General features: G+C 33.5%; 6 protein-coding genes across 14 annotated transcripts; 2 read left to right on the top strand and 4 right to left on the bottom strand.

The window, feature by feature from the left end:
- Positions 1-510: 510 nt before the first annotated feature.
- Positions 511-2,320, bottom strand: LOC126754819 (meiosis-specific nuclear structural protein 1-like). The gene is made up of 6 exons (XM_050466979.1): positions 2,220-2,320; positions 1,952-2,142; positions 1,614-1,884; positions 1,400-1,535; positions 1,182-1,331; positions 511-1,023 (listed from the first exon to the last, which is right to left on the bottom strand). The coding sequence occupies exons 1-6, from the start codon at positions 2,245-2,247 to the stop codon at positions 696-698; spliced, it is 1,104 nt and encodes a 367-aa protein (XP_050322936.1). The 5' UTR covers positions 2,248-2,320; the 3' UTR covers positions 511-695.
- Positions 839-15,741, top strand: LOC126754805 (heat shock factor protein). 7 transcript variants are annotated; one of them, XM_050466952.1, is made up of 13 exons: positions 839-937; positions 1,271-1,377; positions 10,152-10,376; positions 10,984-11,092; positions 11,163-11,494; positions 11,559-11,761; positions 11,846-12,665; positions 12,733-13,061; positions 13,138-13,243; positions 13,806-13,883; positions 14,188-14,260; positions 14,327-14,404; positions 14,462-15,741. In XM_050466952.1, the coding sequence occupies exons 3-13, from the start codon at positions 10,272-10,274 to the stop codon at positions 14,650-14,652; spliced, it is 2,424 nt and encodes an 807-aa protein (XP_050322909.1). In that variant the 5' UTR covers positions 839-937; positions 1,271-1,377; positions 10,152-10,271; the 3' UTR covers positions 14,653-15,741. The 7 variants fall into 7 exon arrangements, with proteins under 7 accessions (XP_050322909.1, XP_050322908.1, XP_050322905.1 ...); XM_050466951.1 differs by having other exon boundaries at positions 843-941; positions 1,259-1,377; XM_050466948.1 differs by lacking the exons at positions 839-937; positions 1,271-1,377 and adding exons at positions 9,268-9,452; positions 9,797-9,989.
- Positions 2,492-8,767, bottom strand: LOC126754803 (uncharacterized). The gene is made up of 5 exons (XM_050466941.1): positions 8,276-8,767; positions 5,761-8,162; positions 5,645-5,704; positions 4,549-5,581; positions 2,492-4,492 (listed from the first exon to the last, which is right to left on the bottom strand). The coding sequence occupies exons 2-5, from the start codon at positions 8,088-8,090 to the stop codon at positions 3,803-3,805; spliced, it is 4,113 nt and encodes a 1,370-aa protein (XP_050322898.1). The 5' UTR covers positions 8,091-8,162; positions 8,276-8,767; the 3' UTR covers positions 2,492-3,802.
- LOC126754820 (uncharacterized) lies at positions 15,362-17,400 on the bottom strand. The gene is made up of 4 exons (XM_050466980.1): positions 17,162-17,400; positions 16,916-17,041; positions 16,665-16,851; positions 15,362-16,600 (listed from the first exon to the last, which is right to left on the bottom strand). Exons 1-4 carry the CDS (start codon positions 17,187-17,189, stop codon positions 15,898-15,900), a joined length of 1,044 nt encoding a protein of 347 aa, XP_050322937.1. The 5' UTR covers positions 17,190-17,400; the 3' UTR covers positions 15,362-15,897.
- Positions 17,401-17,672: 272 nt separating this feature from the next.
- LOC126754808 (glycerol kinase) lies at positions 17,673-20,528 on the top strand. 2 transcript variants are annotated; one of them, XM_050466959.1, is made up of 9 exons: positions 17,673-17,913; positions 17,990-18,118; positions 18,186-18,315; positions 18,370-18,584; positions 18,646-18,858; positions 18,919-19,258; positions 19,316-19,421; positions 19,480-19,841; positions 19,895-20,528. In XM_050466959.1, the coding sequence occupies exons 1-9, from the start codon at positions 17,836-17,838 to the stop codon at positions 20,110-20,112; spliced, it is 1,791 nt and encodes a 596-aa protein (XP_050322916.1). In that variant the 5' UTR covers positions 17,673-17,835; the 3' UTR covers positions 20,113-20,528. The 2 variants fall into 2 exon arrangements, with proteins under 2 accessions (XP_050322916.1, XP_050322917.1); XM_050466960.1 differs by lacking the exon at positions 17,673-17,913 and having other exon boundaries at positions 18,003-18,126.
- Positions 20,529-20,727: 199 nt separating this feature from the next.
- On the bottom strand, positions 20,728-21,440 carry LOC126754825 (essential MCU regulator, mitochondrial). 2 transcript variants are annotated; one of them, XM_050466987.1, is made up of 2 exons: positions 21,356-21,440; positions 20,728-21,210 (listed from the first exon to the last, which is right to left on the bottom strand). In XM_050466987.1, the coding sequence occupies exon 2, from the start codon at positions 21,165-21,167 to the stop codon at positions 20,880-20,882; it is 288 nt and encodes a 95-aa protein (XP_050322944.1). In that variant the 5' UTR covers positions 21,168-21,210; positions 21,356-21,440; the 3' UTR covers positions 20,728-20,879. The 2 variants fall into 2 exon arrangements, with proteins under 2 accessions (XP_050322944.1, XP_050322945.1); XM_050466988.1 differs by lacking the exon at positions 21,356-21,440 and adding an exon at positions 21,288-21,321.
- Positions 21,441-21,747: the final 307 nt, after the last annotated feature.

Below are 21,747 nucleotides of genomic sequence, written 5' to 3'. Positions count from 1 at the left end.
TATAGTTCAAGGATTGTTTAGTGTCATAATACCAATCCATATACATTTCGTTATCAATATATGTATGTATGTATTATTGTAAAATTTTATGCATTTCTAAGGCACATGTTTTTGTGATTGTTCCTAAACGCTATTTATAAAGGGAATACAATTACCTTTGATCGAAAAATAAATTAATCCTTTTACAAATCACCGCTTTTAACCAAATATTCACAGGATAGCAATGAAGATTTTTTTAGCGACGGACACCTTATGTAAGGATTTCCACAGTAGTATCGGGCACACTTTTATAGTTGACGTTGGCGATTATGTTTGTATGTATCAATTGAAATAGTAAAAAAAAATGTTCACAAATTTGAAATGCACATAAAATCGGATTTCGGAATTAAAAAAATATTTGGCTAACTATCGGACATTTAATCTTTTTTTTGCACAATCAAAATGCGAAAGGAAAAACGAGACATTTTTGAGATTAGAATCAAACAAAATATTTTCTTTTTTTTGGTTGATTGCGAGAATTATTTTATTTGTTTTTTACAAACATGCAGAACGAAAACTACAATTTTTCCAAAATAATTTTTCCTCAAATGTTTCTCGATGTATTAAAAATTCATTGAGTGCCTAGATTCAATCATCTACCGTAGATTTAAAGTGTATCCATGAGGAGTGTATGTGCACATAAACATATAAAACATTTAATTGCGCTTCTTTTTGCCCTTCTTTTTTTCAACTTTCTTCTTGCTACGACGATATCTCCGAAAAGCCCGTTGGATAATTTTTGCTGCACGGGTCATCATGAATAGCATTACTCGTTCCTCGTGCTTCCGACGATCTTCCTCCTCTTTTGTTTTAACAATGGCTTCATATTCAGCCTCTTCTCGTTGGTATTCGATAAGAAATTCATCAAACTGTTTTTTCTGCTCGTCGTATTCTTCTTGTAGGTAAACGTTCTCTTTAATTTTTTCACCAATGTTTTGATCAAATTTTTTCAACAAAGCTTGCAATTGTAAGAGTAGTTTATTTCTAAAAATATTCAAATACTTACTATTAGAAGTATTTATAATTATGATGTTAAAATGTTAATTAAACTAATTAACTTTAACTAATTTACTAAAAAGTTAGGTATCTGAATTTAATACAAAGTCATAAACTGAGAAGTATGTTTGGACATTATTTCTTACTTTTCATCACGCACCTCCTTTTCATGTAAGAGGTTTTGTTTTAACATTTTTTCATAAGCTGCCTTTGTTCTCTCGAGTTCTTCTTCCAGTTCCTTTTGCTTTATAACACTGGCCATATGTATATTGTGAATTCGTCTACTGGACTTCACCCTGCAATACAGCAATGGATAAGCTAAATACGTGACTGGATTAATGGGTTCGTAACATAATATATTTACAGTTCTTCTCTAATGCGCACATTATTGTCCCATTTTTTAAATGCTAGATCAGCCTCATATTTTTTAATAACACCATCCTTTGCAGCTAGTTTCCAACGTAAGTTAATTTTTTGATTGTGTAATTTTCCCTGGAATTCTATATTTTAAGAAAATCAAGAGGGTACCCTTAAATGTGTATAGAAATCGTCTATACAATCCTTAATCTACATTTTACCTGCTATATTTTTCTTCATCTGCTCGTTATCATGATAAACTTGATGAATTTTCTTTTCCTTTGCCAACTCGGCCATCGCCGATTTACTCAATCGCTCTTGAGCTATATTTTGCAAAAGTGTAAAAGCATTCAATAGAGACTTATCCTCATCGCTTAATTCATCGAGCCAATCGGGCAAAGAATGCAACATTTCATAGTTTTCATGGAACATGTCAATTAATTGTAACAGTTGTAGATTTTCCTCAGGATTAAATTTTTTTTCATTCGTTTTCTATAGTTGGGTGGAAAGAACTGCTAAATTATAGCCTGAAAGATGTACGCATTCAAAACTTACATACCTTTATAATTAAGAACGATTGTATGGTATGCCAGCACTTTTCATATTTTGTTCCTTTCAAATGTCTTCTCACCGTCAATGGGTTCTCTAACACACGAGGAATCAGCAACGATATCTTTAATTTCTCAATGGACTCATTTACAATACGCATGACACTGGCAACCTGAGCAGCTCGCTCGGCAGACATCTCAGCTGCCAAAGGGAATAAACAAATACACATCAAATATAACTTCCTTTTGCAATTATTAATCTTATTCTGGCCTACTTACCATTTTCATATTCGTTTTTGTTACTCATGGCAATTATTTTATCTTCATAGATTTAAAATTATGTATTTAAAAAATATATTAAAATTGTAAATTGAAAGCAGTTAACGAGAAAACTGAATGCAAAATAAAGAAAGGGTTGCTATAGAAATTTATTTTCTATGTACATATGTACTATATGTATGTTGGCTCGTACGTTATAAGTAAATCATTCTATATTCTTTAATATAAACTGAAGCTGTTATTCGGTGTTTTTTCTTTAAACGATTTGTGGATAAAATATTTTGAAACAAACATTTATTTTTCCTTTTACTTTTTTAATACATAGACATCCCAATTAAACATATTACATACTAAACATAATTCAATTAATTTGTATTTATAATACTCAAAAAATTGTCAATAGTTCCATAAATTTATGGGTTGCTTCTAAAATAATGGAAATGTGTTATCCACATATAACATCCAGACTACAATTTCGCTATTGGAATCCTCCTCAATAAAAAAACTCTAATTAACATATACCATATATAAAGATATTTAATAATAGACGCAAAACTTTAATTTTACTTAATTTACTATACCGATTTTGGCTACAAAACTTCTCAGCAGTGGGCTTAAGCTTAAAGAGAATTTTGATCCAAAGAAACTTCGCCTAACCACGCAAATTTCAGTTTGGCTGTTCGCTCTTGTCATAGTGCGCATATAAGTATGTTTCATGTATGTATAAAAATTTGTATGTGTATATTACTACTTGCGCCATTGCACTTTCAAACCTGTATAATGTTAAACTTTTCATTCAGTACACTCCTCGAAATTAATACTTATATGTATATGTTACTTAATCATTAAATATACATAACTAAAACTGGCAGTGAAGAAAATTATAATTGAAAAATACGTGAAATATACATACTTATATTTATATTTCAAATTTGCGGAAACTATGTATATTATAACTGAAACGAAAAGTATAAAACGAAATATAATCATTCAATTCAACATCTTTATAGCATTGTTTCATATAATATTAGACTGGTTTAATGGTTTGGTAGTAGGTTGAAGTGATATCATTAGAAATACACGAATACACAAATCGAATTACTTCCTTTGTATGTGAAAGTAAAATAGTAAAATACCGAACATTGCTGATAATTTCAAGCAAACCATTTCTTGTTTTGTTTAAATATTATTCGTTCATGTATTTATATATTTTTTTAAGAATGGAAAAAATAAATAACAGCCAATTAATGCGATTGGGACTTAAATTTACTATAAACAGTCTGTACCAATATATAAATTAAAGTAAGAACTTAAAAATATTTTAGTGCTCTACTTACAATTCGCATTGTTCACAATTAACATGTCAAATATATGCAAACACAATAATTTAAGGCAACATTTAAATGAGCAAATATCGTAAAAATCATATGACTGTATATAAATATCCAATATATTCCACGAATTTTGGTATATGACTTAATGTGTCCGAAAGCGATTTTTGAACAATTGTCCACGATTAAGTCTTATTTATACACAGTAAACTTGCATAAAATATAAATCTTGTTCGGGAAAAGAAGCTTCTTTTAGTGTTCACATTCTACCGTTGCTGTTGTGAATTTTGTTGTTGTCGGCGAAATTTTTTGGGTTAATTGTCCTTGCGACGAAGCTGTTGCCACATCGCCCCATTCAATTAGATATTGCCGCTGACCATCGGCCAATTGTCGCTTGGCACGAATGCAAAATTGTTCACCAGATTCAATGCGATTCACTGCGCCACCAAAGTACTCCTTAACGGACTGTTTAAGATCTTGCATACTATTCGCATTCGAACTTTTGTTGTTATTTTTATGTAAAGCCTGTTGTTGCTGTTGTAATGTTGCCAGCGTTATATTGCTGGATGAGTTAGTCGATGATACAGTGCTTGCACTAGAAATTGAGCTACGACGACTATTAGCGGGTGAAACCTTTTGGGGACGTTGCCTCAAACGTCGACCATGCGACGGTTTAGCTTGTTGTATTATTTCTACTTGTGCATCCACCCCCGAACTCGTTGAGCCTGGCGGCGACGAAGACGATGACGATGATGATGATATTGATGAAAATGATGCAGTTGTAGCTGTTGTTGTTTGACGTTGACTTTGTTGCTTGTTAAATGTGGACAATACTTTAGACGTATTTGTTGTTGTGAGTTGGGTTTGTGTAGTAAGCAAGTCTTTGGCATGTATAGGGAAAAAGTTCCTAGGAAATGGATTGATTGTTGTCGTACTAATAACCTGAAAGTATAGTATAAAATAAATAAGTATTTTACAAATATATTAGACCATTTCACCTCCACATTTGATGATAGGCGACGAGTTCGTCTCCTCCGCACCTCCTGATTCGGACCAATTGTTATGTCTTTGGCACTCAGTCTTCGCTTGATTGTGCGTACTGTACGGGGCTGTCCGGCAGCCTTGGCTAAATTACTTGTACTTAGATTTGAAAATATACCTGCGTTTTTAAGCGCTGCCAGCTTAGAGCTGAAGTCCAAAGCTGTTGTATTAAAAATACTGCTTTTAATCATTGTGCCGCTTCGATTAAAATTTAATAAGTTTTGAACACACCCCGATGAAGTTCCTGTCGTTTGGGATGCGGGTATATTCTTTTTAGGTGTAATTAAGCGAAATGGGTTATTAAGACCTAAAAAGTTTTTCGGCGGTGGTATGATAACATCAAGTGATGTACCTCGACTACTGGACGAATTCTCATCCGAAGACGAATCACAGATGCGACTGCTGTCATAGCGCTTAGCGGCTGCCTCAGCAGCAACCTCCTTGTAGGAATTTGATAATTTAAATGCTTTGCGCTTACGACTGTTCCGCTCTGTAATCATTGGCGACACATTGTTATATACTAATGATGCAGAATTGGGGTTGACTGTATTAGACATAAGTGCCCTATCAACGATTTTACAATCAAATTCACTCTCATCTGTAATCTGTTTAATACTTCCAGTTAAACACTGGGGTGTCTTTAATGGAGATACATCTTTTTCTTTAATTTTATCTTTTCTTATTGAATGGCTAGACTGTATTGTACTATTAGCATCATTAGCATTTTCATCGTCCAAAACCGATATCTCCTCACACAATATAGTATCGTTATTATTATGCTTTTTGACTGATTTTTGCCTCAAACAACTTGTGTTTACATTTTGTGTTGAATCCTTTATTTTACGACTCTTTTCCATTATATGTTTAATGGGGATTTCATCATCTGAAGTAAATATTTCGTTTTCTTCAACACGAAATTCATATATATCTGGAGGAGCATTCCGCTGTGAAGATGAAGAAATTTTGGAAATTTCGTCACTACTCTTGTATCTATAAGAAATAATAATATATATAGTATTTTTTTCCTTGTGTTAGTACCTTATTTATACATACTTGTTGTTTTGAAAATGCTTGTCCACTAGTTTTGCTCGATCCTTCATAGGCTTACTGCAACTAAATTTTAAATATTGTATAAATTTGTGAAAATACTAAGTTGATTTTGAGCTTACCGAAGGCAAAACCAAACCCCGCTGCCCGGTGTGGTTTCTCTGGTACAACTACGATGATATCCACGCCGACAATCCTCACATGTTTCTATAACATCTTGCTCTTGGACACGCTTGCACGCTACACACATTTGAGCATTACCATTCCCACCACTATTTTCCAGCCGCCTCATCTCTTCAATGCCGCACCATAGCTCGGAGTTATCGTCAAAACGTATCAAGTACTGAATTGTTTGTATCTTACTCATCTCAGAATCAGCGCTGCTGCCGATAACCGTTCCCAGATATTGACGGCCATCATCCTTTCGGATAAACACATCCTCGCCCATCATAAAAGTGGCCTTTGATAAAGAAACGGATGAATTTGCAATTTTCTTGTCATCTATTAAGCTATCAAGAGAATTAGGAGACGAAGTAGTGGGTGTTGGTGGTGTAAGTAGAGTTACTGATGAGGCTGTTTCATTAGCAGCAACTTGCGTTATTTTTACCGGTGCGGGCGATTGTGGTGACACCGATTTTGTGTGTTTCAAATCGACATCTTCACTTGAGTCGTGTAATACTGCAATGTTATGTTGCTGTAATATAAGATTTGGAGAAGAAACGTCATCGCATTTAGTTGTGTTTTTCATACGAATTGCCTCCGGAGTTGAAAATTTTATTTTATTATCTTCTATTTCGACAATGCTATTTTCAGATATTTCATTCGTTTTAGTCACTCTTTCAGTATCAGTTGCATTCTCCTCATCGCTAATGACGTATTCGCATTCTTCATCATCCAGTAGGTCAATACTGTGCGTAATTGTTGCAAAGGGTTCTCCCGCAGCACTAGATATGGTTTTGTTCATTAATCTCCTCTTTGAAGGTGTACAAACCGTTGTTTGTGATGTTACACTATTTCTTTTAGTTTCAATTGATGCATTTCCGATTATTATTTGAGATGTTGATTGTGAAGCTAATGCACTTCTCGCAGGCGCCAAATTTAATGACAAAGGTGGTGAAGTACTATTTTCGGGGGAGGTGGGTGGAGTATGTGGAGTTGTTGTTGTAGAGTCCGGTTCATCAATCACTAATGTAGAATCGTTGCTAGCGTAAGAATCGCTATGTATCGCTCCACCATTACTGACCGGGTCCAGCACTACTTTGTGATGAATTGCTGGTATAATTGGGGATGGCTGTTGTGGGGTGTGAGTAGCTAGAGAATATGTATTATCGGGTGATGTTATTGCAGAAGTTGCCACTGTTGCGGTAGATTCAATACCAGTATTCATCCCGGAATTATCGCTATAATGATTATTAATACAAATATTAATACGATCCAACACAAGAGTTGAGTTCGAACTTGTCGTTGTGGCGGGGGAAGACACCAATGTGGGTGAGCTGTTAACTCCATCAGCAACCGGTGAAGATTCTTCTGTAAGAGTTGACATCAGCTTTGAAGCAGATGAAAGATTATTTGCTGTAGCTACGCTATCGTTTGTGTTATTTGACATAGACATAAAGAATTGGTGTTGAGCGTCATCTTGCGTGATATGCAAAGCAGTCGCCGATGAAGTTGGAGCAGAAAAATGTTGTTGTGTGAAATGAGTTGGTAATGCTGTCGACAACTGCTGAGCATAAGCAGATTGCTGATGTGGTGTGTGATAGAACTGTGGGAGTTGTATTATATCGTCGTGCCCAACAGCTGCTTCATCTTTAGCCATGTTATATATATGTTGTTGGTGTTGTTGTTGCAACGTGTTTGGCAGTGTTGTAATTATACGAATATTATTGGCGTTCCCGTTGTGGTAACAGCCCGTGAGTGTATTAACATCTGACGACCTGCTGTTAATAACTCCTGAAGTTGTTCGTGGTTGCATCTGCGCTGAAGCTCCATATTGACTTGCAGAAAAATTATTTGTTATTAAAATAGTATTGCCATGTTGATGCTGTGACCGGTTCGCTTGTTGCACGGAATTTGATGATGTAGAAGTTAAAGACGTTGTTGCTACCCCGCCATAGAATCTCTGTGATGATGGTTGAATTCCAGGGACAGTCGTATTAAAAAAAGTTTTGCCCAAGGTAGTGGTCAATGGTATTTGACGTGGACCGAATAATTCAGTTGCTCCGGTAGTTGTAATCGGTATAGAATTTGTGGTAATTTCGGGTCCCTTTTCTGAACATGTGCTAACATTTGGAAGTTGTAATTGTATTGATTGCTGATGCTCAGATATGGGTAAAGTTGAAGCAGGAGGAAGGAAAAAGTTACCAAGGGCTGATAAATGTTCATTCGGTGCTCGATGCTGAACATTATGAGGATCCTGATGAACGTTTAGGTCATAAGATGCACTATTCATGGTTAGAAAATTCTGCCAAGACTACAGATGGACTAATAGTAATTTCGATGTTAATAAGTATATTCGATTTGTCTGCAATTGTGAAGAAATTGTTATACATACATTTGTTTATTAGTGGCAGAATACAAAAATTCTACCAGGATGATTTTTTGTTCAATATTTTTTATAACAGCTGGCAATACTACCTTATTTTACCGGCAAGTGTCTGACATTAGGTGTGAAGAGGACAAATTAATGTGCACTTTTCATTTTCCATTACTGGAACAGACAGTGTAAACGATTATACACATATATTTCAGCAATTCTTGTAAACCAATGTTCAAATTTTTATATTAATTTCATTAATTTTACTTATCACCAATATTGTTATTTCAATCAATGCAATATAATCATTTTTCATACAAAGCACATTAAAGAATGTGAGCAATCTTTACACAAGTTAAGATTCGTAAAGCATTTTTTGTACTCTTGGAAATTTTCTACTTCCGAGTCCCTCTTAACTCAACTAATGTGGAGTATTTTATATAATCTTAAATATATTGAAATTATAGTTTAGTTTATTCGATTTTCAATCATATTTAATAATATTCAAACGATGAAATATAAATTTTCCACTCGGAATTTGTTTTAACACCGTCAGCCATTTTCCCAACACACGAACTGATTTTTCCCATTTCTCTTTACCTTCCCAATTCGTGCGCTTCTTCACTTTCCAGGCTAGAATTGGTTATTGACAACTACTGTAGTCACAGGGTTGCATAAATGACCAGATATAATTAATTATATTATATACACTTCTCTGGAATTAGTTCGCTTTATCGTTTCGTTCAGCCACTTCTTGGGCCACGCTTAATTCCTTTAATCTTTTTGACGCCATAAACGAAAGTCTTTGTTTATAATTACTATGAAAGCTTGACAGCTGCAAATTGTTTAAATTTTTTCTATGTCATTTATGGTTGAGATACAAAGTATTTGTTCAAGCACATTTATAAAGTTTGAGTTAATATTTTTATGATTATTATATAGCGTTTTTAGATAATTCCAACTTTTCAAATAAAATAAATAATTTGTTGAAATCAACATTGCGATAACCCTTATAAGAAGAGTACAATCTCGTAAGTAGACAACATGTACCTTTCTATCACACTCCTTTACATTTATTGTTGTTGTGAATTTCAATCAAATGAAAAAGTGAACGCAGTGAAGTCAGACATTTTTTAATACGCTATATACATTTTGAAAAAATATAAATTAACTTTCAATAATAGTGGAAAAGTTGTAAAAAGTGTCGTACGATTGAATTTACATACGCCAGATTTGTATTTGAAGCATATATTTACTGGATTTGCTTTTAAATTATTGGTAAAAGTTGGAAATTTTCCCTTGCCTGTTTTGCTTCGAATACGATATTCGTGATGGTCGTTCTGTTTCGAATATTGTGCTACTTCTTAAATTTCGTTACCATTTACGTTTTGACACTCGCCTTTGCTTTTATTTCCGTGCAATAGTTTGTCCATCCATTCATTTGTTTTTTATACGATTAGTTTCATCTCCACTTTTGGTCTTTTGTGTTTTTGATTTTGAGGAAAATGAGCTTTGAGAAGTTAATTAACAAAGTTATAATTTAAAGTAATTAAGTACTAGTGATTAAAAAGATTAAGTGAAAGAAAAACAACAATAAAATACAGTTGTTAAAAATCACACAGAGACATTTAAATGAAAGCTCGGAAGCAGTGTAATAAAAACTTGTAACAAATGGAAATGATTTTCAGTTTTTAATCAATAAGTACAAAGCAAAACGAAAGTGAAGAAACCATCTATATGGCAAACACACGTAGTAAAATTGATGGGAAAACAAAACAACTGGGAATAGAAAAAATATTTTATGACGACACACAGGTGTGGTGTAATTCATTCACTTTGCAGAAAACAATTTTGTTTTAATTATAAATCTAAAATAGTTTATGTTTTCTTAATTAAGCATAATTGAGCTATACAAAGACTTATTTGATTAGAAATATACTTTTCTTGGAAATCAAAATACATAATTAACATTTTTAGGAAGAGAGTACTACTGCAACGAAGTCATCTAAAAACAAATTAAGTGCTACTAAACTAAAAGCGAGAATTGGACATTTAGAAGCCGATCAACTTAAACAAGAATTTCTAGAAAAAGAACAAATGCACACTTTTAGTGAAACAGGCGCCGGTGTGCCGGCTTTCTTGGCTAAGTTATGGCGACTGGTGGATGATCCGGATACCAATCATCTCATCTGCTGGAATAAGGTAAGTTGTTTAAATACATTAAAAATATATGTAACATTTATGCATATGGAACATGTGCACTCATTTAAAATTAGTTTTTTCTTGCTTAAAGAAATTTGGCAACAATGCCAGTGATTTTTAGTTTATTTGATATGTATCGTCAATTATTTTCAAGTAAAAGCCTAACAGTGGATTTTTATTCAATATCAACCACCCATATAAATACATACAGAGAGTAATGCACTTGTTTTTGTTAAGAGCGTAGAAAAAAAATCTGTACAATTTATAATTTATTTGTTAGTTCCAATGTATTAAAAGTGTATTGTTTCAATTTGTAAGCATTTTCAGTGGAGAAAATCAAATTAATATTAATACTTACGTATTTTTTGTATATAAATATATGTATAATAATTTCGTATATTATTAATGACAAAAATATTTTTTAGAATGGTGGCTTAAGTCCATAGCGACAACATAGCGTTATTATTCCTTATATGAATATCTAAATTGTGGTCACTTTTACCACATTCATATGTGTGTATATTCTTTAAACTGATTATAATTGCAAAACATAAGTTGTACATCGATAGGAAAGCTACATACATATAATATTTAATATTTTTTTCAGGATGGTCGAAGCTTTATAATTCAAAATCAAGCTCAGTTTGCTCGTGAATTGCTCCCTCTGAATTACAAGCACAACAACATGGCCAGTTTTATTCGGCAATTAAATATGTGTAAGTTGAATGAAAACATAGACTAAAGTTAAATGAATTTAATGTTATATTATTATTATTAAAATTCCAGATGGCTTCCACAAGATAACATCAATTGACAATGGCGGCCTAAAATTCGATCGGGATGAAATGGAATTCTCTCATCCATGCTTCAAGCGAAATTGTCCATATTTGCTTGAGCATATTAAGCGAAAAATCGCCAATACAAAAAGTCTAGATGACAAATCAGGTTTGAAGCCCGAAGCTGTCACGAAAGTGCTGCAAGATGTTAAAGCAATGCGTGGTAGACAGGATTCGCTTGATTCACGTTTTTCAGTTATGAAGCAGGAAAATGAGGCTTTATGGAGAGAAATAGCTTCTCTGCGGCAAAAACATGCCAAGCAACAGCAAATTGTCAATAAAGTAAGTTATATTTCACTTGTATTGATTGATTTTTTCCGTACATCAGTTTTCCTTTGCTTTCAAGCTCATACAATTTTTAATCACAATTGTTCAACCATCGCGCAACATGACAAGTGTAAAACGACATATGCAGTTGATGATACATGATACACCGGACAATGCAAAACTTCGCAACAAGAGTGAATCCGAATCTGAATGTGGACCAGTTATTCATGAGCTCGGTGAAGAGTTGCTTGACGAAGTCGCTGATCCTGACATTGATCTAATGTAAGTTTACTGTTAACATATTATATAAAATATAAATTTTCTAATACGAGACATGTTTCCTTGATTACCTTAACACTATGCCAGGGATGCATCAAGTCCATATAGTAAAATGATTCCAAATAATGATACAGAAGGAAATAGATCACCGCTAAACATTGAGCGACCCCATTCTAGTGTTAGCCAAGGATCCCAACACTACGACTTTTCGAATCAGAGCACGGATGACGCAGTTAACACTGCTGTGACTGGTCCGACTTGTAGCAGTGGTGGTAGGAGTAGTGTAAATGCAATAAACAACATGACATCTCAGAAAATCGGTATGGAATCGGACTCATCAATTATACAGTCAGTAAATCCAGATGGATCGCAGATTTTCTATCACGTTACCGAGGTACCCGATGCAATAGACGCGCATAATAACGACGTCATGCCTGGTGCATCGCCAAGTTACAGCGAGGAGAACGTGTTGACTACACCAATGGTTCGTGAACAAATGGCACGCTCACAGCAGCTGAAACAAAGAAATAAGCGACGCCGTATACAAATTGATGATGATGATGATTCCACAGATATCACCGCTTCAATGTCGAAGATAAGAAACGTTGAAGGAAAACGGCAGTCACCACTATTAATCAAAAACGAGAAAGAGCCACAAATCGACCCAATGTCGTTCTTAAATGATTTTCCAGACGACCATAACACACATGCAAGCGTTTCCGGAAATCTTAAAGAAAATCTTGCAGCAAACCGAAGTGGTTCTAGTTTACTAAATGCTGGCAATATAGTAACTGGTGCCATATCACCAGTCAGCACAGCTAACAAGAGTCCCCTACTAGGCCAATCGACAAATTTTTATAATTCAAATGAGTTTATTACATCCGAAATGCCTGCTGATATATTTGAGGTGAGATTCTATTAAATATGTGCATAAATTAAATTTTCTTCTCACGTTAGTTAATTTAAAATCTTAGGAATCTCCATTAATATCCGCTGAGCCAAATAGTTATAATCAGCAACAACAGAAACAACAGCAACAAATACAATATGGTCGAACAACGGCTAACAGTGGCAAGTTTTCTTCATTTGTCGCGCGTAGTAATAATAGCGGCAACGTAGCAGCAGCTTCCAATAGGGCCTCAACATCTGCCGCAGCTGCTGCCAACCAATTTAGCAACGATGACAGGCAGAGCAACATCAATTCTCCTGTAACCTCACAACAGGGAAAGACCATCAATAATGGAAATAATATGTCTTTAGCTAAATATAAAAGCGGTGGTACTGGAAATGAGGGAATTATGCGGTTAGTAACTGAGAGAGATCTTAGTTACAATAAAGAATTCTGAAAGCTAATTTCTTTTACATTTATTTACATTTAGTGATGAAGTGAACGACCATTTGGATAATGTGCAGGATGAATTGGAGTCGCTTAAGGATTTGCTACGCAGTGATGGCTATTCGTTAGATGCAAATACTCTGTTGGGCGTAAGTATTTCTTTATTGAAATGTTAGTTCCTCTCTTATGTGTACCACTTGCAATTCACTTTTTTTCGTTGCACCTCAGTTTAAGTGTCTTGTGGTAACTATAGTGTATAAAAATTGCCTTAGTACAAATAGTAACTCGACGCTAGTTTATTTTTATTCCAAATGGATATGAAGTTAATATAAAGAATGTTCTAGTTTTCTTCCACACCAGTGCCTAAATATACTGAATGAAGGAAATAAACCAAAACACACTTATATGAATATTGTACACATGTTTACAAAAATATTTTTCAAGTTTGCTTCATTGTGAACGCAACTTTGTCTAATACTTTTAGATTTTTGGAAACTATTTCAAAAATACTCGTTCCTTAAAAGTTATGAATTAAGTATAAATAATATTTTACGACTTACAATTATTATTTTTCTCTCTTTTTGATATGAATTCTAAAAAAAATGTACACAAACAAAACATTTTTGAATGAAACTGCATTATGTCTTCAAAAAATGCATGATACATAAAACGTTTTTTCTGATGAAATTCTACAAATGTGCCAAAATCTAGAACGGAGATGCTACAAACACGAATACAACCAATCGATTTTCCCTGTCATCACAACTGGATGGGGAGTTTCTCACGAAGGTCAGCCAATTATTGACGTTTTCATTTAAAACTGAGTCTGAGCTAAATTATGGCTGAAGTGTCATTAATGAAACTGTTAAACCAGTACAATACGTATAAAATTCCCAATGAAACTTTAAAATTACGTTTAAAAAGTTAAGAATGTGTGGTAATATATAGGCTTTAAAAATAAAACGGCTCATTTGATATTATTATGGCTTTGCACAATTCACAATTTATTGTTTAACCCATATTCTTATTGTCCACATATATTAAAAATTAATTTTAAATATATTTTACTGATGTTCTCTTTTATTTATTATAGCTATTCAATGATTCCGATATTTTAGGACCATTCGGTTTAAATTTGGTTAATGAACCCAACAATGAGAAAAAAGGTGTGTGAATCAAAAATGATGTTTAATAATCTTAATATATTTATTAATGCCATTTACAATCAACAGGTTCGGAGCTTATATCGTACCAGCCAATGTATGATCTTTCAGACATCATAGATATCAATGACAAAAATGAACTGGAATGTATGTTTTTAATATTACTTATTTTTAATAATAAATAAATATAAATCTTTATTTCAGCTGTTGATCAAGCGAATAGACCAAGTAGTTCAAGGCAATTGCCTCAGTTGGAGCAACAGCAAAGAGAGCCGCCAAGTGGACTGAACACACCATACAATGATTATTTTGCTAATGCACTTGAACCAACTAACACACCGCGTAAAATAGAATCTGCAAGTCTTTCTGATAGTAAAACTAAACATCCAAACTAAGACAGTCTTCGCACTGTTAATAACTTTGTATATTAAAAGAAAACCAGAATTGAAAATTATCGTTATTCAAATATTGTTAAAATATAAAATATTAATATGGCATCACAGAAAATCCCCTCGGCTTTGCAATGGGTATAAAAAAGAACAAAAATCATTTGAATCTACATATATGTATTCCTTAAATTCTAACTCTTGTTAGCATAACACCGAAGCAATTATCTGTGCTAAACGCAGTTATAAAATTAATTGGATTTTTGTGTACATAACTGAATTTTATATTCATTATTATTGTTATACTCTTGTAAAAAATTTAAACTCGGTACCAAAATGTGAGAGCATTAGTTTTGAAAGTAATCTAAGATGTAAAAATAATAACCTGAAGGTTAAATTTTTAAAAACCTGAAGGGAAAGGTGTAATATTGTGTCTATAATCCTTGCTAAGATAGCTGTGTCAAATAAATGTGATTACAACTTCCTCCCAGATAGCAACAATAAAACATTACAGTCATTTCATTACTGGTTATTTACCTGATAAGCGCGTCCCAGACCATATTTGCAAAGCAAATTTTTCTTTGACTTTCATGGAATTGACACGACTAAGCATTCTTAATTTTCATTATTATTCCATTAAAAAAAAATATTTTTATTATATCGAAATTATATTTTTTTAGACTAAAATACATGTTATTGGCGCTAGTAGCTTGTTTCATTTTGTTTTTTTTTTTTATACAGAAACTTAAAAACAATATGTAAGAATTAAAATTGAAAGTTACCATTAAAGTGGTAAATATATATATCAAAAGTACGTTTAGTTTAGCTATAATTCTGTCGCAAGGAAATCACACAAATGTTTACACAGTGTCGACTCACTTGGATGTCTACATTATTAACATCCGTTTGTAACATCTATAATAACATAAGAAACAAACACAGTGAAAGAAAGCATATAATATTCTTATTAGATATAGAAATGAAAACGACATTTCGTTTCGTCTTTTACACTAACTATAGTTTATACGCTAATGTATTTAGAAATTTAAGTGAATTTTGGAGCAGTGGAAATAAAACTAAAATAGACGCAACGCAAAACCTTGTATTTTTAGGGAAACATTTGAGTTGTATTTCGGACTTAAAAATATGTTCCTCATTTTGACATTAATGTTTACTTTACAGCTATAGAAATGAAATATTATGATTATGGTACAATTAAATAGTGATATTAAATGACGTAATTTGAATTGCTAACTAACTTTGATCTTTATACTTGGCGTCTTTAAGTATTTTGGCAAACTCAAATTTAACGCGTTCCCTTTCAGGACGTGGCATGTTACGCAAACTATCTACTAATGAGAGGCAATATAGTTCAATTGGATCATTAATAGGCGTCAAAACTGGAAAGGGAGCCGGCATGGACTTTCTTTTTGACGCACTAGTCATAATATCAATTGGCTGCCGTTGGAATGCTGCCGTTTCTGCCTGCTTTGGTATTGGATATTTATTATTTTCACAATTCCGTTCCTTGCCCAAAATTACGATTGGTGTTAGTAATTGCGACGAAAGACTTGAAGCGTTTGAATGCGAGGGTGAAGAAGGCGCCATTGGCGCTACCATGTTTGAGCTATCAATTTCAGCCTTTTGAAGTGGAGTTGATATATTTTTATGTCCAATTGTTTGATCATGCTGTGGTTTGTTTAATTTTTCAATTTTGGTTGGAATATTTAATTCAGGGAGTATCTGCTCGTCGTCGTAGCAAACATTGTTGCCCGTAGGTAGAGAAATATCTTCATTCTCGTGGATTTGCTGGGATGGCATAGCGACATCAACGTTATAATTTTCAATCCCGTGATCTCTTGCTGCGCTGCCATCGTCACTGTGTTCTATTTCAATAATTTCAAATGTGCTGGTGTTTTGAGGGTCCATATACATGAAGCTGTTGCTATCATTATCGCTGGAAATAATTTAATATCCTGTCCATATTTGTTATAATCAGTGGGATGTTGAATTATACTTACGAGCTGTTGTATGACGAGTTCATATGCGGCACTTTTTTGTAGGTTTGTGCAGTATTTTGCAAAAAAGATAGATCTTCTGTAAACCGACGTTTTCTTATATTCGCATTTGCCAAACCCGTTTCCAAGCTTTTAAGTTCTTGTAAGTAATTATATCGAATGTTTTTCCATTTGGTTTGAAGAAATTTGGCTGAAATTAGTTTTTAAATGATATTAAATATTTTCTATGTTAATATTAATTAATATGTTCATACAAGGCGTTCGCATCTCCGCAGCAATTCTTTCCCAGATTGCGATTCGAACTTGATAGCGTCTGTAATGTTCGTGGTTAACATCATATATAGCCGGATTATCGCGCACTAAACGTATCAGACGATCGTCTAAAATTTATTAGAATTTGAATTATAGGATAATTATGACATTTTCCACCATAAATATTTGTGTATTTTAAATCATATAGCTAAATGTGAGGGATATCGTCCCGACTGGTGAAAGCTTACCAAAGTCCGGTCCATAGGTTTCGCGCATTTTACAGAAAATACAAACACTTTTTATATATGTTATCAAGTTTTTTATTTGAATATAATTGATGATATTATATTTTTAATGATTTTCACCAGGAAAAATAATATTTTTCAACACCTGCTTAGTATAAATCCTGCATCCTTTTACTTGTCTCAATTTGTTATTGTTTAATATCTGCGCATGTCCTTCGACGATGTTATGGCAACTATTAAAAGATATTAACTTGTCAAATTCCAGTAGATGTCGCCAATACAATTTTTCTCATAGCTATATAAATAAAAATTTATAATATAAAATATATTTATTAAACGAATTTTAAAAATATTTTAAATATTTATGTAAAAAAGAGTCCAGGTTGGTTTAAAATGGTTGATCTGTATCGTTTGAGCGACGATACTCCCAATTAGACACTTGATTTTGAAAATTGATTGTACCGGGGCCCTTGTCAAGCACGTCAGAGATGTTTGTTAGAACGACAATTGTATTCAATCACGTTTATTTTTATGCAATCGTTTTTGCAAAAACAAAGTACGGCGTGAATGTCTGTTGATAAAACAAATCAATTAACCATTTATTTTTGCGTTAAAGTGGATACCCTTTTCAAATTAAGAACGGCTGCATACGTATTTCAGCTCACTTACTTAATGTCATGGGCAGTCCCAGTTTTGGGAACTTTGGTCCATTAATTGGTGTGGTCTATGTGAGCAGTACACATTGCCGATTCCTTGTATGATTAAAAATTTAAACAGAAACATACATACATTGCAACAAAAATATTAACTTATTTCCATAAATAATTTCAGATTTACTCAACCAAAAATGCGGAAGTTTTAACATTTCATGAATTGAAATTACGGCAAATTGTGCACAATGCTGGTTGGTTGGAGTACGATCCTATGGAAATATGGAAGAGTACTCAAGAATGCATCGAAGTATAATAGTTAACACACATTTCTATTATATATTCTTTCAGTAATATTAGTTTTTTTTTTTGTGCAGACTGCGTACAAAAATCTTATTATTTTGGAAATCAATCCGTATGATTTAGTAGCAATAAGTATTTGCAATCAGCGTGGAACAACACTGTTATGGGACAAAGAGACGGGAACTCCTTTGTATAATGCTGTTGGTAAAAATCACTTTACATACATATTATAAAGACACTTAGACATTTTATAATTAGGTTGGAGCGACTGCCGTACATCCTCTCTTTTAAAGACGGTTCTTGGCAATGTAAATTACGATGTAGATTACTTGCGACACAAAACAGGGCTACCATTAAGTACATGCTTTAGCGCGCTTAAAATCAGATGGCTTCAGGAAAATATAACATCTGTATCAGAAGCAATAGAAGTGGGCACGTGCCTGTTTGGCACACTTGATTCTTGGATTCTATGGGTATATTTGTACTATCGCAATAAATTTACGCAAAATATTATGCTTTATATTTTTTATATAGAACCTTACTGGATCAAACATAAGTGGAGTGCATATGACTGATGTTACCAATGCAGGTTATACAAGTCTGATGAACGTTCATACTCTCCAATGGGATGCTAAGATATGCCAATTTTTTCGTATTCCCATGGAAATACTGCCGCGAATTCGTTCAAATTCTGAATTATATGGTTACGTAATAGGAGGTTCACTAAACGGACTTCCGATAGCAGCGGTATGTAATAATACTTTTTAATGTTTTAAAGTTGCATCAACTTTCAGTTTAATTTTACAGTGCATTGGCGAACAGTCTGCTGCCCTATTAGGTCAGTTACAAACAAAAGTTGGTCAAAATGTTTGTATAATTGATGACAGTTGCTTCGTGCTGCTAAACACGGGGGAAGAGTTAATAGATTCTTTTAATGGATTACTGTCGGTAGTTGCATATAAATTAGGCCCAAAAGTTCCTGCTTACTATTCCTTGGAAGGTGCTATTTCTAATGCCGGGGCTACGGTCAGTTGGCTAAAGCAAGGATTACGTATATGTACTGAAATAAATTCTAATGATAATGCTGTTGAAGTCCTCAGCACATTTCTTGGAGAAAGTTCAATGATTTCATCTTCTTGTTCATCAGGTACGTTATTGACGGAGACACAGAAAACATTCTCCCAATAATTTCCCCCCAAAACAGGTATCTTAAATGTCGATTGTGGATTAGCAGCAAAGCGTTCAGAGATAACATTTGTGCCTGCTTTTCATGGATTATACGCGCCATATTGGCGTTATGATGCGCGAGGGTAAGCTTTTAAAGCCTTTAGATTATGCGTTGTTACCCACATCTTTTTTATTTCACAGCGTCCTACTAGGTTTAACTAGTCAAACCACAGCAGAAAATGTCACGCAAGCTGCTTATGAAGCAACTGGTTTCCAAATTCACGAAGTAATTGATGCATTTAAACGTGACACACCAACATGGAATCGAAAAAGCCACAAAGATCGAATTATATTTTGTGGCGACTATGCAGAGAACAACGCTTTCGTGCAATTCATTGCGGACATTGTTGGTTGTCTGCTGGAAAGGCCTCAAACGACATCACCTGCATGTTTAGGAGCAATGATATGTGCTGGCATAACAATGAATGTAGTATCTTTGCTACAGGCAGAAGTGATGTATCCGCCACCCGTGGATGCATTTACTCCAACAACCACCGCCAACCGTAAGTGAATTTCTCAATATTAATAAATTAAACAACCAGTTAATTTGATTTAGGGCGAGAACAACTGTATAAACGATGGAATTATGCGGTACGAAAATGCTTAAATTGGAATAACTTTGCTACTTATGAGGAGGACTTGGAACTTTTTGCGCAACGTGACAGTGATCCCAATCTTCCAATACGCCGTTCGCTACCTGGCAGCATTTATATAACTAGTTCGTTTCTGCTTTTGCTTGTAGCAAACTTTTTGCGTGGCCGTAACATTACATAGATAAATGTATGTACAGTTATAAAAAAGTGTTTGAAAAGATAAATGTATTCCTATTGTTAGCGATCCTTATGATGTTGCATTAATGTTGTAATTCTATCATTTTAGTTTAGTTAGTTAATGATTATGTGTGCGTGCATCTAGTCACGGAAATTACTCAACGCGCTTCCTTTTAGTATATCATCAAGTTTTTTTTATCTTGCATTTATTGCATTACATATATTTTGATCTGCAACTTTACGCAGATTGAATAATTTTATAATCTCGTTAAGTTAAATTGTGACATTTCCGATGTAATAAAAAGAAGATTTGTGTCTTCGTCAATTTATGATAATTAGGTATTTCTTTCAAGATCAATTTAATAAATTGTCTTAAACGTTTAATTGTGAATAAAGCGTTTAACTATTTTGATTTATAAACTATATAATTTAAACAAAAAAGGGTTTGCATTTCAAACCCAGTTAAGCAAAAAGTATTATAGTATTTTATGATTTTTACCCACTCGAACTTCCTGTATCTTACTTTGGGAGGGGAGGAGCGTTTGCTATAACAACGGGTAGTTGCAGTGGCGTTTATAAATTATATTGGCACAAACTCTTTAAATTAAATACATTTGACTTATTAGTTTAAATATGCTTTAATAAATATTAAACTAAACGAAAATGTTAACTAGAAACATTATTAAAGGAAAATTAAAGGCTAGTTTGCTACTAAATAATGATTATATTTTCACTTTGTGGCTTTCCTGCCTGCCGGACGTTTAACTTGTTTTAGTCATCGTCATCATCGTCGTCATCCTCAGATGGTACGAAAAGGTCATTTTCTTCCAAGAAGTTTGCCACACTCTTGCTTATAGCAGCACCAAGAAAGAGACCGGGCAGCACGGCGCAGAAAACAAACACAATACCAAAAGGTGTTTGTTGAGGTTTAGGCTTCAATGCACCACTGCGAAAATGAGTACCTTGTGTCATATATGCTAATTTGGTTCGTTCTTCCAGAGATCGACCAAAGGCACCACGGGTTAGCAATAATGGCCGTATAAGGCGAGAAAAAACCATTATAACTTAATGTGCGTTTCCAGTGGTGAATTCAAATATTTTTCTAGAATAAATAATAAAAAGTTGATGTATATTAGCGTACACACGAATACAAAGCGCTGTTTTTACATAAATTATTACTTAATTGGAATTGATACTCTAATTTTGCCCATTTTATATTTTCAGAAAAATTTGTCAATATTACTTACTTTTCGACCCACAAGTATTTGTGAATGTTATTGTTGTTATTTGACTTTTCGATCGAAACAGCTGATTTTGCAGAGCATGGTTGCTTTTACTGTTCATAGTAACGGTATATTTATTTTGAACTATGTAAGTCCTTACTATATTTTTGTACAAATAAATTGATATGTAATTATGTAAAAATATATGCAAGGTTCGAAGAAAAAGGAAGCAAAACTAATTATTATTTGTACCTTTGATAGATGCCTATCGAGCTAACCTATAATTTATGATAAGTATAAATACATTTTATGTTATTAAAAAATATGCACGCCTTATTTTTCGGTTATTTGGATTCATATATGTATTTATAAATTTATTTAGAACTAAAAACACCATATAAACGTAAGGTTTATTT

Source organism: Bactrocera neohumeralis, chromosome 4 (assembly GCF_024586455.1).
Source record: "Bactrocera neohumeralis isolate Rockhampton chromosome 4, APGP_CSIRO_Bneo_wtdbg2-racon-allhic-juicebox.fasta_v2, whole genome shotgun sequence".
Lineage (NCBI taxonomy): Eukaryota > Metazoa > Arthropoda > Insecta > Diptera > Tephritidae > Bactrocera > Bactrocera neohumeralis.
This window is presented reverse-complemented; position numbering and strand designations above follow the sequence as displayed.